Source organism: Marmota monax, unplaced genomic scaffold (assembly GCF_021218885.2).
Source record: "Marmota monax isolate L192 unplaced genomic scaffold, Marmota_monax_Labrador192_F-V1.1 WCK01_AAM20220418_F8-fsc00021, whole genome shotgun sequence".
Taxonomy (NCBI): Eukaryota; Metazoa; Chordata; class Mammalia; order Rodentia; family Sciuridae; genus Marmota; species Marmota monax.
In genome coordinates this window covers 7,091,518-7,105,429 of record NW_026695228.1, presented here as the reverse complement: position 1 = coordinate 7,105,429, position 13,912 = coordinate 7,091,518, and the positions used below count along the sequence as shown (strand labels likewise).

The following is a 13,912-nucleotide window of genomic DNA, read 5'->3' as shown; positions in this document are numbered from 1 at the left end:
ATAGTTTGTTTCTATGGTGTGAGGAACAAACTGGATTTTCAGTCAATGGAATGAAGAGCTAGCATGTCCTCAACCTTGAGCAAAGGCCTGTGCAGGCAGCTCAGGAAGGGAATGAGCAGCTCCCACACCCAGGAGCCACTTATGCCACTGACACTGTTTTCCAAGAGGGCTTCTGAACTTCCAGTTGGAAGTTGGAACTGGCCAATGCACTGAGGTTCCATAAACAAATCAACCAACCAAAAGGCCTCAGACAGAAAGATGTGTCTACCACCCAGTCTTCAGATCACTTCTTGAGTATTGATGCTAAAGCACTGTAACCCAGAGCCAAAAGGTTCGTGTTCGTTCTCTCTCTCCCTCTCCCAAACACACACACACACACACACACACACACAGTCATGTGAGGACCTTCAGTGTCCCACCTCAACTCATCTGCTGTCTGGCTCTTCCACCCAAAGTGCCCCATGACCTACTACTCAAATTAATGACAGCCACATACTATTAACTAACATTTGACCCCCATGGGCTAGGTCTAGAATGTTTTCCACTCCCACAGCAGCTTCTTAGCATGATATTTAATTTAGAAAGTTGAGCATGACAAACATCCATCTTCTGCCCCTTTTCTCAACAAAAGGTTCACCTCTGAGATTTCACCATTTTAACCACCCTTCATAAGTTTCCAACAAATCATGACACTCCTTTTTCTCCAAGAATGGCTGAGCTCACAAAATGCAGAGAGTACCAGCAGTTCTCTCACTTATGGTTCAAGGAACCCTGGAATATTTTCACAAGGACAAAAAGGGGTGAATAAAATTTTACCATTTAACAGGTGAGGACGAGACACCTATAGCCCTTGAAGCTTCCCAGGAAATGCACCATGGAGGTTAGGCATCAGAATCTAGGAGGTTCTGGTGGGGAACTGTGGACGTACTAATTGTAGTGGCTTAAAACAGAATACACACTGGGCGTGGTGGCTATAAGGAAGGAAGATGCAAGTCTGAAACCTCTCAGCAACTTAGACCCTGGTGCAAAAATTTTTAAAGGGCTAGGGTTATAAGTCAGTGGGAAAGCGCCCTGGGTTTAATTTCCAGTAGGGGGAGCGAGGGCAGAATACACAAGCTCTTCATCGTCTCTCTTCATCTGCGTGGACACCAATACACTGTCATACAACAAAGTGACAACCTGAACAGCAACCCCTAGGCACTGTGAAGGTCTTTTTAAGGAAAACTCTGGTTTTCCTTAAAAAACGGTGACAGAATGAGTCACTCCAGAAATACAGACTCTTCAATTTCAAAACTGCAACGTCAGAAAATCTGACTCATGAGAAAAGACTGTTTCAATATCATGCAGATGAACTGATAACTGCTTATAAACTCATTGAATAAAACCTGCCCTTCTCCAGAGTATATGATCTCAATTCTTCAGCTCTTCCAAATATGGAACATATTTTCTTAAATGATTCACCTATTCAAGTCCTCCAGAAAGTAAATAATAAAAGTTTTCCATGCAATCTCTGCTAGAGCTTATTGAGCAATTTCTCTTGACTTCAGCCTTATCCTACAAGGGGAATGTATGCCATGATTTTCTGATTCTTAAAACCTTGTCACCTAGATCAGACAAGAAGATTTAAAAACAATCCAGGTACACTATTACCTAACCATTTCAAGAGACCTTTGTCAGCTCTCAATAGCACATATGCCCCTCCTTAACCCTAAAATTATAGAAATTCAACAGACAAGGGTTTTAAATAACCAAGTCTTGATCACCCAAAGACACTCTGGAAATTGTATTAAAATGCTTTGTGTTCATCACTTCTCATCTGTAAATAAGCAAATCTGTTTGGGAGTACCCTTGCCTAAGAAGCATTAAGTGTCCAGTTTCTGCAATCCTGGTTGAAGAATGCCAATGTCTACTTGAATTTGGGGAAAAGGCTGAAATTTCAGGTAACATAAAGGTATGTGATGGGGCCCATCTAGGTGTGGGGGGATCTAATAACTTGGGTCACATCCCTATCATCCTCCCAGGACAGTGCTAGGTACCCTGCATGGAGGACACATGCGCTCCTTGTGGTCATTATTCCACGTGCCCCCACATCCCAGTCTGCCCAACTGTCTCCACATGCCGACTGACAAGTAGAGGGAAAGGTTCCCGGTAGGATCAGTGAAAGGTACGGAGACTGACCTGGATTGCCTGGCGTCCCTGCTGGGCATCTGCCAGCAGCTGGATGGTGAGTGCCCTTGAGTCCTGCAGCGCCTCCTGGAGGTAGATGAAGCTGTGGCCACCGTGTCGGCCCATTGTGCACTCCCGACAGATGGGCACAGAGCAAGTGTCACAGTATAGGTGCAGCACCTGGGGACCAGAGAGAGGACATATGAGAGGTGCAGGGTGCAAGAGAGGAGAAAGCAACAGTGGTACCCTGGGTCCCAGAACCCAAAGGACCCTCTTCCCAACAAGCAGGCACCCTCCTACAGGTGCTTCCCTCTCGCTCTGCCCAAAAGCTAGCGGGGTAGCCCACCTTGGGTTGCAGGTTCAGTCATACCCCAAAAATTTTGGCCATAATCATAACTGAAATACTTCGACAAAGATGCGGATGGAAACAAAACAACTCTCCAGGCATGAAGGATTTCCCGGCAACTCAGCTTAACTATCCAGATACGTCGTAAAACTATGTCCCCTGATTGCAAGAATATCAAAAGTTTCTGTGGCACTCCAGTCACTGGGTGTGTGTTAAACATACCCAATGGTCAAGAGCCAGTTGATGAGGAAGAGGAGGAGGAGAAGGTAAATATGGGACTATAGCTCAGCGATAGATCTCTTGCCTTGCATTCCTGAGGCACTGGGTTCGAAACTCAGCACCACATAAAAATAAATGAAGATAGATACTGTGTCCATCTACAAGTAATATATATATATATACACACATAAATATATTAAAAAAGGTAAATACATAAAAACACCCCACGTGAAGGAGCTCTGAGCTCTCTACACAAGACACACAGATCGCATCTCCTGGGCACTTCACAGAGTTAAGATACTGGAACGGACATAAAGCTAGTGTTAAAGCCAGCCAGCTTCTTGCCTTTCTTCTTCCTGCCAAGTTTTTCCAAGAAGTTGAACCTGAGAGGCAGCCAGTGCTGAGAGAACTACTGTTATGTGATGTTATACTCTTCCCTGGGGCCCTGCATCTGGGAAGCAGAGAAGGGCTGGCGCAACCCTCACCTGTTGATAAACAAGGCACTCTCGAGAAAGCATGCTCCTTGGCACAGGGGACCCGTGTCCGGCAAGGAAACTTTTAGTGTGCAAGGAACCCGGGTGCTTTCCATATAGAGCAGCACATGTATATCTCCGGGTGAGGGGAGGTTGTGGCGTGCTCAAGGGCTACACAGTTAGCAAGGACACAGTCAGGAAGCCACTAGGGCCTTCTAAAGAGCTGGTTCCAACACAAGCATGGTCCTGGCTACCTCATTCACCAGGCAAGGTGGAGCTCCAGGGTGTGAGCCTCAGGGAGAGGCTAAACAGGAAGCAGCCAGGGAGGTGGAAGACAGACTGAGAGGCCTGGAGGCAAGCCTGAGGGCCCTGCCCAGAGAGGGGCTGGGGATGAGGCAAATACTGGAAAAGAGGCTGCTTCTCTCTTTTGAGGTTTATATTTTCTTAAACATCCAAAATTGTAGCAGGTCCATAGGAAACATCCTCCCGCATGGCTCAAGAAGGAGCTGCTCCACTTGGGGCTATTGACAGGGAAGTTTTGTGGTCCAGCATGCTTAGACTTAGAAACTTAAAAGTTTAGAAGAAATTTCTGGATTCAGAAACAAGAAAAGTTAAAAGCTTTAGGATATTGGTTTTTTTTTTAAATTAATTTTGTAAAGAAGTGGATCTGATGTAGGAGGTTTTACAGACTCCCTACGATTATATAGACTCTACACAGGGAAATGTGAAAAAGTTCCTAACTCCACTACCAGGTGAGAGAAGAGCACTGCAGTACTTTTCCAACAACAGCAGTAGCCTGAAGCCAGGTGGTGAGGATTTGCCTCCCTCAAGGCCAATTGCTTTTTAAGCAGGTCCACCTTTTTAGAGATGAGCTAATCCTTCTAATCTGTTAAAACTAAAAAATTCTCAAGCAAAGTCTAAATACTAACCAAACGATGCTAAGCTGGATAAATCCAGGAAAAATTCCTGGGCAGCCCTCCTCCACCCACCCACCCCCCTTTTATGAGGTGGTGCTAAAGCAATTCTACCAGTTTCAACAACCTCAGCCACATTCCTTCCCTTTGCTCCCTCCATTTGTCATGGGAATAAAGGGATCAATCCTATGCTAATGTGAAGTGTGAAAACCTTCTATCAGAAGGTTCCTTTTAAAATTAGAATAAAACACAGCTCTGAACCCTCAGAGGTCTTCCCCTTTCTACCAATCAGCTACGCAACTTGAGACCACATCTATTTTCTTTACATCTTTTCTCAGGACAGCTGTGTGGACTGGCCAAAGGCCCCTAGCTTCCTTCAGGCTGTGGGTTCATGCAAACATAACAGCCTAGGACCGCTCTGCACTTCAAGGCCTGGGAGTGGAAAAGAACCTCCGGCTGTTAACCAGAGGCCGGCCCCGACCTGGCTGTGGGGCCATCTGTCCAGTCACCTCCTTTGACCTGCCTGAGCTTCAATCTCATCTGTGAAACAAACAGGGGGTCTGACTAGGAGACCCTTTCCAACCCTAAAATCCCAGGACCCCTCTCTAGGGACTTGACAACAGAAACCAAAGGGCTTCCAAGTAATTCTGGGCTGAACTAGGAAGCTGGGCCTGGACTGCAGTTGTGCAATTGCAAGAAGTTTTCTGAAGCTTGTTTGTTTGACCTTAAAACAGCTCATGTGATGTGCATAGGAGATCCCCTGTGAATGGTTAAGTCTTAAAGGACTCTGTAGTTACAGTGGCCAGAAAAGAAATTCTGGCCAAAATAGGTGATGGCAGGAAAGAGATAGGGTGTCCAGAGCCCCTGGCACCAAACTTTTCCATACCCTCCCTGGCTTGAGAGCCTGGATGCCTCCATAATATGTCAAAGGACGCCTTGCATGCAATCCCACCTGGCACCGTTTGACATGGGATCTGAGAGCCAGTGCTTCTGCCATTCCCCAGCAGCACCCAGAACTTACTTAGCATGCATGAGTCCCTCGGTTTCATACTCAGCATCACAAAAAAAAAAAAAAGAAAGAAAGAAAATGAAAGTGGGGATGGGTGGGGGGACTCCAGATAACACATAGGCTATTGTATTTAATCAACTACAATTTTTAGAAAGAATGCATGGTCCAAAATTGTAAGATGAAATCAATTCTTGTGAGTTCTCCAGCTAAAAGTTGGGATAAAACTGGGAAGATTTCACAGCTCATTTAGGAGTTCCACATCTTATCTGCCTATAATTTCTAATATTGAAAAACCACAACTTCAAAGCTTAAAACACAATCCTTAGGTAAGTGTGTACATGGTTGCAATTTTCTTTGCAAGAACTGGAAGATTATTTTAAAGGAAAAAAGTAGACCATTGCAGAGGGTCCCGTGGCCAGAAATGTGGCAGCAGCCATGAACTGCTTCTCCTGGGACTGACCTGGGGTGGGGGTGGGGGTAGGTGGGGGATGGGCAAATGGGGAAGAAGTCCTCTGGCGGCAGGAATTCCAGGGCCTAACACTGCCCATTTGGGGCTTCCCAGGCAGATGCATGGATACGCCCCTTCAGGCCTGGCGACAATCTGGCTGCCCCAGCTAAATGGAGCAGGTTTGACCTCTGACCCTACTAGTGACCACCCTCTTCCCTGCCCCCAGCTTCCAGAACGTCCCACCCACTGCCTTCCTCTCCCAAAATTTCTAAAATACCAGGCAGAGACAAAGACCTAGGAATGTAGGCCCAGCAGGAAAGGAACTGGGGGTGGGGGAAGGTTAAAAGAAAAATAAATAAATAAAAATACAAAGTAGGCAGGTTTGCTTCAGCCCGTGATGAAATAAAGTGCTTTGTTCATGAACAAGGCGTGCATGTGTGTATGCTCTCCTGGAACCCAGTTTTATACTGTCTGTGGTCCAACAAGGGGCACACACACCCTGGGCCTCCTATTGGAGCCCCCCCCCACACATCTGAAGAAAGAGCATCAGGTTTAAAGTACAGCTACCCATATCAAAAGAAGAATGTAAACTAAAAGGAAGGAGGGGGCAGCTTCTGATTGCCACGTGGTTTCAAGTTCATCAAAATTCCTTAACTGAGATATAGAAACTGCTGAAAATTTATTTTTTCAGATAGATTCCACATCCCTTAAAAAACGATCAAGGATATTTACTTGGCCTCACACAGACTAGGGCTGTCCAGTAACTCCTGGACAGAAGGAGCTCTCTTTACTCACCTAAGGGGAGGGGGGGGGATGTCTCAAGTTTCCCATTACAGAAAGGCAACAAATAAAATCATAAATCAAGTTGAGCATGTAAAGTCTACCATGAAACAAAGTCAATGACTTAACATCAAAACCAAATGATTTTAGATATAAGACTGAATGCCACTCTTCTGAAACCCAAAGTCCAAACCCTCAGCGGCCCCCACCCCTCAAAACCAGGCCATGTGCTACCCTGTATCCCTGGCCTGGGAGGCCTGTAGAGGAGGGAAGGAAGTAGAAACCTATTTCACCACCAGTTCAAGAGGAGATCTGCTGAGGACAAATGACCTGGGGCTGGGGGCTGGGTTTCCCCAAAATATCTTTGATTTAAATAGATAGCATAATTTATTTAAAAACAAAAATATAAACAAATGCAAGTACTTTTTCTAAATCTCCCCAGTGTAGAGCCCAATGTGGTGGTGTTCCCCTGTAGTCCTGCCTATAGCAGGAGGATCTCCTGAGCCAAGGAGGCCAGCCTGAGGAAGTTTGTGAGATTGTTCATTTTAAAAAAAAAAAAAAAATCTGCTTCTCAATGTCTACTGATAATCCAAAAATATGCCAATTTTTATGGACTCTACACATTTTTAAGTATGCAGAACTTTTTCACTTAACTATATTATTAACTTGCAGAATGTGTGTCACTCTGTATTAGAACTGCCTATTTTTTCCTTAATAGTTGCGGGGTATGTTGTCATACCAATTTATCATAATTTAAAAGTTTTGACAGGCATGGTGGTGCACGCGTGTCATCCCAGCATCTTAAGTTCAAGGATAGCACAAGCAACTTAGGGAGACCCTGTCTCAAAACAAAAAGGGCTGGATGTAGCTCAGTAGTTGAGCACCACTTGGTTCAGTCCCCATTATCCCACCAAAATCTTCCTATTTCTTTGCAGGGGGAGGAGAAGCAATGCCATAATGAATACCCTTGTTCTATTATCTCAAATTTTTGATTTGGTAATATATTCTTTTTTAATTTTTGGAACTGGGGTGGGGGGGTTGAACCCAAGGACGCTTTACATTTACATCCCCAGCCCCTCACCACCACCACCACCACCACCCTGTTTTAACTGCAGAGGCTGCAGCTGAACTTGGATGCTCCCAAGTCACTGGGATTACCATCATATGCCGCTGTGCACACCTTCAATTTGGTAACATATTCTAGGTTCAATTGCTCTATCGCTTGATATGAAGACAATAGGATAAATCTATTTCCAAGTGTGGATAGGAAGGATTCCCAAATTTAACATCTACATTGGGTTAACCTCGACCGGTGACAGCAAAGGCAGTGAAGTGCCAGTCGGGGTGCACTTAGGAAGACCAAACTCAAAGGCAGCAGGGGACCTCTGGCTGAGGGAGACAGTCACGATGGCACCCACGGGGACTGAAGAAAGCAGCAAGCCTCACTGGGTCGGTTGTGTACAAGGGGTTTTCCAAAATGCAAGGGTGGGAGGGGTCTTTTTAGGAGTCGGGTGCTTTATATTTTTGTTGTTGTTCTTTCCTCGTTGGGTTGGTTGGTTTTTGTTTTTGAGTACTGGGGATTGAGGCCAGGGGCACTTAACCACTGAGCCACACCCCTAACCCTTTTTGTGTTTGGGTCTCACCGAGTTGCTCAGGGCCTCACTAAATTACTGAGACTGGTTTTGTTTGACTTGCAATCCCCTCCTGCCTCAGCCACCACGCCCAGCTAGATGAGGGCATTTTTGCCCAGCTGGATGAGGGCATTTTTAGAGGTGGATGGAGGGTCTCAGGTGAAATAAAATAAAAGGGATGTTAACAATTTTTTTTAATTATGAACTTAGGGGCACCATAAAAACTTCAGTGAAACGAACTATAAGAAGCCCCATATAAATCCACAATCATCATTCAAAATCAGAAAACTGTGTATAAGGTGACTACAATCTGTTTTGAGGTTTTGTTTTTGTTTGGGTTTTTTTGGTTTGGGGGCTTTTTTTGTTGTTTTTTGTTTTGGGTATTGTTGGGTTTTGTGTTTTGTTTGCTTCGGGGTTTTTTTTTTGGGGGGGGGGCAGTGCTTGGAATGGAACCGAGGGGTTCATATATGCTAGGAAAGCACTTTATTGCTAGCCCTTACAGTTTTTGAAACAGATCTCACTAAATTGTCAAGGCTGGCCTCAAATCTGCAATCCTCCTGCCTCAGCCTTCCAAGTAGTTAGGGTCAAAACATGTGCCACAGCAACAAATATCCTCTATTCTTAAAAATGACTAAGGCAGTTTTTAAAGTTCTCATAAAAGAGGAGCACGTGAGATAATGTGAGTGATAATTAGCTCAATATAGCCATTCTACCACAAAGTATCCATATTTCCAAACAATACAAAATTTTTGTCAAAATATTTTTAAATTGGGTGAGGTGGCACAGGACTGTAATCCCAGGAACTTGGGAAGACTGAGGCAGGAGGATGGCAAATTCAAGGCCAGCCTCAGCAATTTAGTGAGACCCAACAAATTAACAAGACCCTGTTTCAAAAAGGACTAGGGAATGTAACTCAGAGGTAAAGCACCCCTTGCCATGTGCCCAATCCCCAGTATCAAGGGGGGGGGGAGTTTTTTAAATACCAGAACTGGCATGAAAATGACTTATGATCTTTACTTATATCATTTAATGAGTTTTTATATTTCACTACTGAAACGCTATTTTTTTTCATTATTTTGTAGTACCCTTGCATATTTTCCACATGCGATATAAACCTTTTAAAATTTTGCAACACTGGTGATTGAATTCAGAGCCTCACACATACTAGGAGAATTGCTCTATCACTGAACTACATCCCCAGCCCTTTCTTTACTATTATTATTTTATTTTGCTAAATTACCCAAGCTGGCCTCCAACTTGTAAGATCCTCCTGCTTTGGCATCCAAAGTAGTAGGGACTACAGGCATATGCCACACCTGAATAGTGTCAGAAATTTTGAATGTTGAAGCACATGTGACTCCAAGGGTTAAGGTAAGAGTCCCAAGTTATGCATGTAAACGGGGATATCCAACAAGAGTACAACGTGGGGTCAGAATCTTCTAGTCAGTCTAAATAACATTTTTAGGTTCTATGAAGGAAGGTGGGAAGGCGGCAATTTGGAGCCTGGTGCAGTGGTGCTCACCTAATCCCTCCAATTCGGGAGGCTGAGGCAGAAGGATCAAGTTCAAAGCCCACCTCAGCTATTTAGTAAGACCCTGTCTCAAAAACAGAAAGGGCCAGGGATATAGTTCAGTAGGGCGAAATGAATGATGATTCAAATAATTATACTGATGACTCTTAAAGGCAGAGGACATACTGCACAATTCCACTTACGTGAAGGGAAAATAAATTGTAAAAATATGAAAACAGTAGTTACAGATTAGAACAGGAATGGACTGGGGGTCTGGGACCTCAGTGGAACTGTTCAGGAGTGATGGAAATGTTATCTTTGTGGAAGGGAGGACTACATAGGTGTATATCATCATCAAAGCTCTAATCATACATTTGATATACCCCCAGAAAAGGGACGACCACCCAATAACCTAAGTGTTAACGGGGTGAGGCTTGAAGCTCAGCCTCAGCAAGTACCTAAGAAAATACTCACTAAGCCCATAAATGCCTTTACTCCAAGGGCCCGCAAACTTTGTTTCTAATAGATTGCTACCATTCTTTCTCCACAATTTTCTTATGAGATATTCTTTTTCCTTGGCTCTCCACTACAAATAGTATTTTATTATTTGTTTGTTTGGTTGTTTTTTGGGGGTAGTATACCAGGGATTGAACTCAGGGGCACTTAACACTACTGAGCCACATCCCCAGTCCTTCCTATTTTTTTATTTTGAGATAGGGTCTGGCTAAATTGCTCAGGACCTCCCTAAATTGCTGGGGCTGACCTTGAACTTATGATCCTCCTGCCTCAGCCTTCCTGAGAAATACTATATTAATTCTGTCTCCCAAGAGGGAAGTATGGACTAATTCCCTGGAGGTTTTCAAAAAATTAGAACGAGTCAGATTTACAGCGCCACAGGCAGCCAACAGTCAAGCAAAGCCCTATGAAATCATTACAGTCCCAGCTGCCACCCAGCATGCATCTGACCTCTGGTGTACTAATGAGTGGCCCAAGCAGCTTCCAGCCACAAATAAAAGAGATTTGCCCTAACACTGAGATCACTGCCCACATAAATTATAGATTTTCAAGCCAGATGTAAAAAAGATAGATTTTGACAGAGACACAGAGTTTTCCTGTTGCCCCTAAGGTTGCAAAAAAGCAGGGCAGGTTTTAATCTGTTGAGTCCTGGATAGGAGTCAAGAGGATCTGGGAACTAACTTGGGGTGGGTGGTAGGGATCCAGACTGTAGGTGGCCGTGTAACTCAGTCCTGCCTCTTAAGCAGAGGATAACATTGTACACCTGAAACCCTTGCGCTCCCTAAAGTAGCAAAGGAGGTTTCAGTTGCGTGTGTGGTGGGGATCATGTAGACAGGTGGCTTTTTTTTTTAAAGCAAGGGAAAGTACTCATTACCTGGGGGAAATTATCCAAGATGAAGAGTAATAAGAACACAGATAAGAATAAACTAAAGTTTTTAAAAAAATATTTAGAGGGCTGGGGTTGTGGCTCAGTGATACAGCGTTTGCCTGGCACGTGTGAGGCCCTGGGTTCGATCCTCAGCACCACATAAAGATAAATAAAGGACGGGCTGGGGATGTGGCTCACTCAAGCGGTAGCACGCTCGCCTGGCATGCGTGCGGCTCGGGTTCGATCCTCAGCACCACATACAAACAAAGATGTTATGTCTAAAACTAAAAAATAAATATTGAAACTAACTAAAAAATAAATATTGAAAAATTCTCTCTCTCTCTCTCTCTCTCTTAAAAAAAAGATAAATAAAGGTACTGTGTTCATCTACAACTAAAAATTTTAGAAAATATATTTGGAAAGCCACCCTTTCCACTTTTAACAATAGAGTCAAAATTCTCTTCTCTCTCCCATTCCAGTATTATTTATATCTTGGGTAGCCGGACCCCTACATTATACTCTGTAGCTCTCTGTTCTGGTTAAGGCTCATGAGTCAGTCATGGGGTAAGAAAGATCCAACTCTGCTCTTCCTGGTGGTTCATGATTACAGGCCAGATCTGTAGCCAATGTTACAAGACCGTTACCTTCCAAGCACTGTGTCTGAATCAATAGCCTAATCAAGTATTTAGTGATGTAGGAATTTTGTTTTACTACAGAGTTACTCCTTGGTGAGGATTATTTAAACTGGGAAGGGGACCAGGGACCAATCCTAGGATGACCCACATACGGCCTCTAATCCTTTTCAGGGCAGTGATGTGCTCCTTGGTAAGGAGAGGCCAGGGAGGGAACTGGGGCTTGTCTGTGAGGCAAGGAGATTTGTTGCCAAGCCCCAAGTTGAGCTTGAGCTGCAGTACCCAAAACTGCCTCTTGGAGAAGGGTATTCAGATCAGCAGCCAGAGCTGGGTGGTGGAGCACGCGGCTGGGGGATCCTGTGTTCAAAGCCAGCCCCAGCAAAAGTGAGGGGCGCTAACCAACTCAGTGACACCCTGTGTCTAAATAAAATGCAAAAAAAATAGGGCTGGGGATGTGGCTCAGTGGTCGAGTGCCCCTGAGTTCAATTCTGGGTACACCCCCCCCCAAAAAAAAAAAAACCAGAAGCTAGGCTTGTTCTTGCAGCACTTCCTCTTTCCCCAGAGCCTTTCAACAGTTTTCTCAAGTAAAAGGCAAAAATGAGCCAGAGCAAAGAGACCTCAAGCAAAGGCTCTAGTGCAGAAGAGATGCCCTGGCCCTGTCAATAAGTTTGTTTTTTAAAAGCCCTTTTAAAATACCAGTGTGTTAGGCAGAATATTCTAGGCGCCTCCCTCTACTAGGAAACCTAACCCCATGGATACCCCTACAAATGACAAAGGGGAAATGGGGCCAGCCACAGAGCCCAGGCCAGGCCAGCTGCTTCAAAGGACTTCCCAGAGATGAAAACCACCTGTCTGTCCCAATATAGGAAGTAACCTGAGGAAGGTTCTCTGGTGAGGGCAGGTACCACTCCACCTACCATCCCCAAAAGGAAAGCCCACACTGGCCAAGTGTGGTGGGCACATCTGTAATTCCAGTGGCTCAGGAGGTGAGGAAGGAGGATCTCCAATTCAAACCAACCTCAGCAACTTAGCAAGACCCTAAAGCAACTTAGATCCTGTCTCAAAATAAAATATACGGGGATACAGCTCAGTGGTTAAGCATTCCTGGATTCAATCCCTAGAGAGTAAAGGAAAGAAAGAGAAAGCAAAGAAAGACCCACACTGCAGAAGAAAACAGTGTCCTTCTATTAGCCATCAATGATGGAAAGGGGTCCTAGGAAAGACAATGCGGAGAAGGCAAGTGAAATTGGACAGAAGCAGCTCAACAGAGGGTGGCACAGGGAGCCAAGGTGAGCCAGCAGCGCTAGTCCAACACACAGAAAAAGAACTGGGCAGCGGAAAATCGGAATTGCAGAGCTAAGAGGTATGTGACCTAGTGAAGAAGGGCTCAGCCTAGCTGGGACCAGATGGAGAGAAGTCTGCTAACTGCACTGGGTCACTTTAGAGGCCAAACCAGGAATGGCTGTTGGGCCTGGCTCAGACCAGAAATGAAGCCCCAGCCCCTTGGAGTTCGCCCATTCTCTTCCCACCAGTGTGCACAGCTCTCCACAGCTGCACCCTGCAGAAGCAGAAATTACAGTGGGTGCAAGGACCAAAAGAAATGATCGAGAAAGTCAGGGAATCCCAACACAGCCAGGCCAGCAGGACACAACTAACTGGCCATCAGACAAATCAGAAGAGCATCACTTGGGGGCATGGAAGCCAAATCACTGGAGCCAGACTCCACTTTAGAACCCTGAATTCCTGGTATTATTCAACATTTTTCTTCTTCCTTCTTTAACTTGGGGAGGGTGGACAACAAGGATTGAACTCAGGGGCACTTAACCACTGAGCCACATCCCCAGCCCTATATTATTATTATTTTTTTTTGTTGTTGTAGTTGGACCTAATACCTTTATTTCATTCATTTATTTTTATGCGGTGCTGAGGATCAAACCCAGGGCCCCAAGCATGCTAGGCGAGCTCTCTACTGCTGAGAGACAATCCCAGCCCCCGCAGCCCTATATTCTATTTTATTTAGAGACAAGGTCTCACTGAGTTGCTTGGCACATTTTTGCTGAGGCTGGCTTTGAACTAATGAAAGCACTACATAGTATCAGTCGTAGTATCAGTCATGTAATCCAAGGTTTCAGAAATTAGGGAACTAGAGAACTTAAATTGGTATCTCAGTGGGTCCTGAAATCTCTGTCCGGTTGCATCTGGATGAAAGTCTTCCTCATTTTGGCTATAACCTAAATCAGTTGAGGGAAAGATAAAAGGCAAGAAAACATTTGGCTCAAATGGACCCTCACAATGAATTCCTGGCCCCTGTAGCTTTTTCCTTAGTCTTCCACCACATTCACCCTGGCTGCATCTAAGGCTCCTCCCCTGCAGGTGCTGGCCTGTGGCACTGAGCAGCTG

At 44.8% G+C, this 13,912-nt stretch overlaps 1 protein-coding gene across 1 annotated transcript in view; it reads right to left on the bottom strand.

Annotated features, from left to right (window-relative positions):
- Window positions 1-13,912, bottom strand: part of Trim71 (tripartite motif containing 71) — a 64,684-nt gene that overhangs the window by 16,977 nt on the left and 33,795 nt on the right. The window contains exon 2 of the mRNA XM_046436551.2: window positions 2,179-2,346. Within this exon, the coding sequence (XP_046292507.1) occupies window positions 2,179-2,346 (168 nt within the window). The remainder of the gene's footprint in view (window positions 1-2,178; window positions 2,347-13,912) is intronic.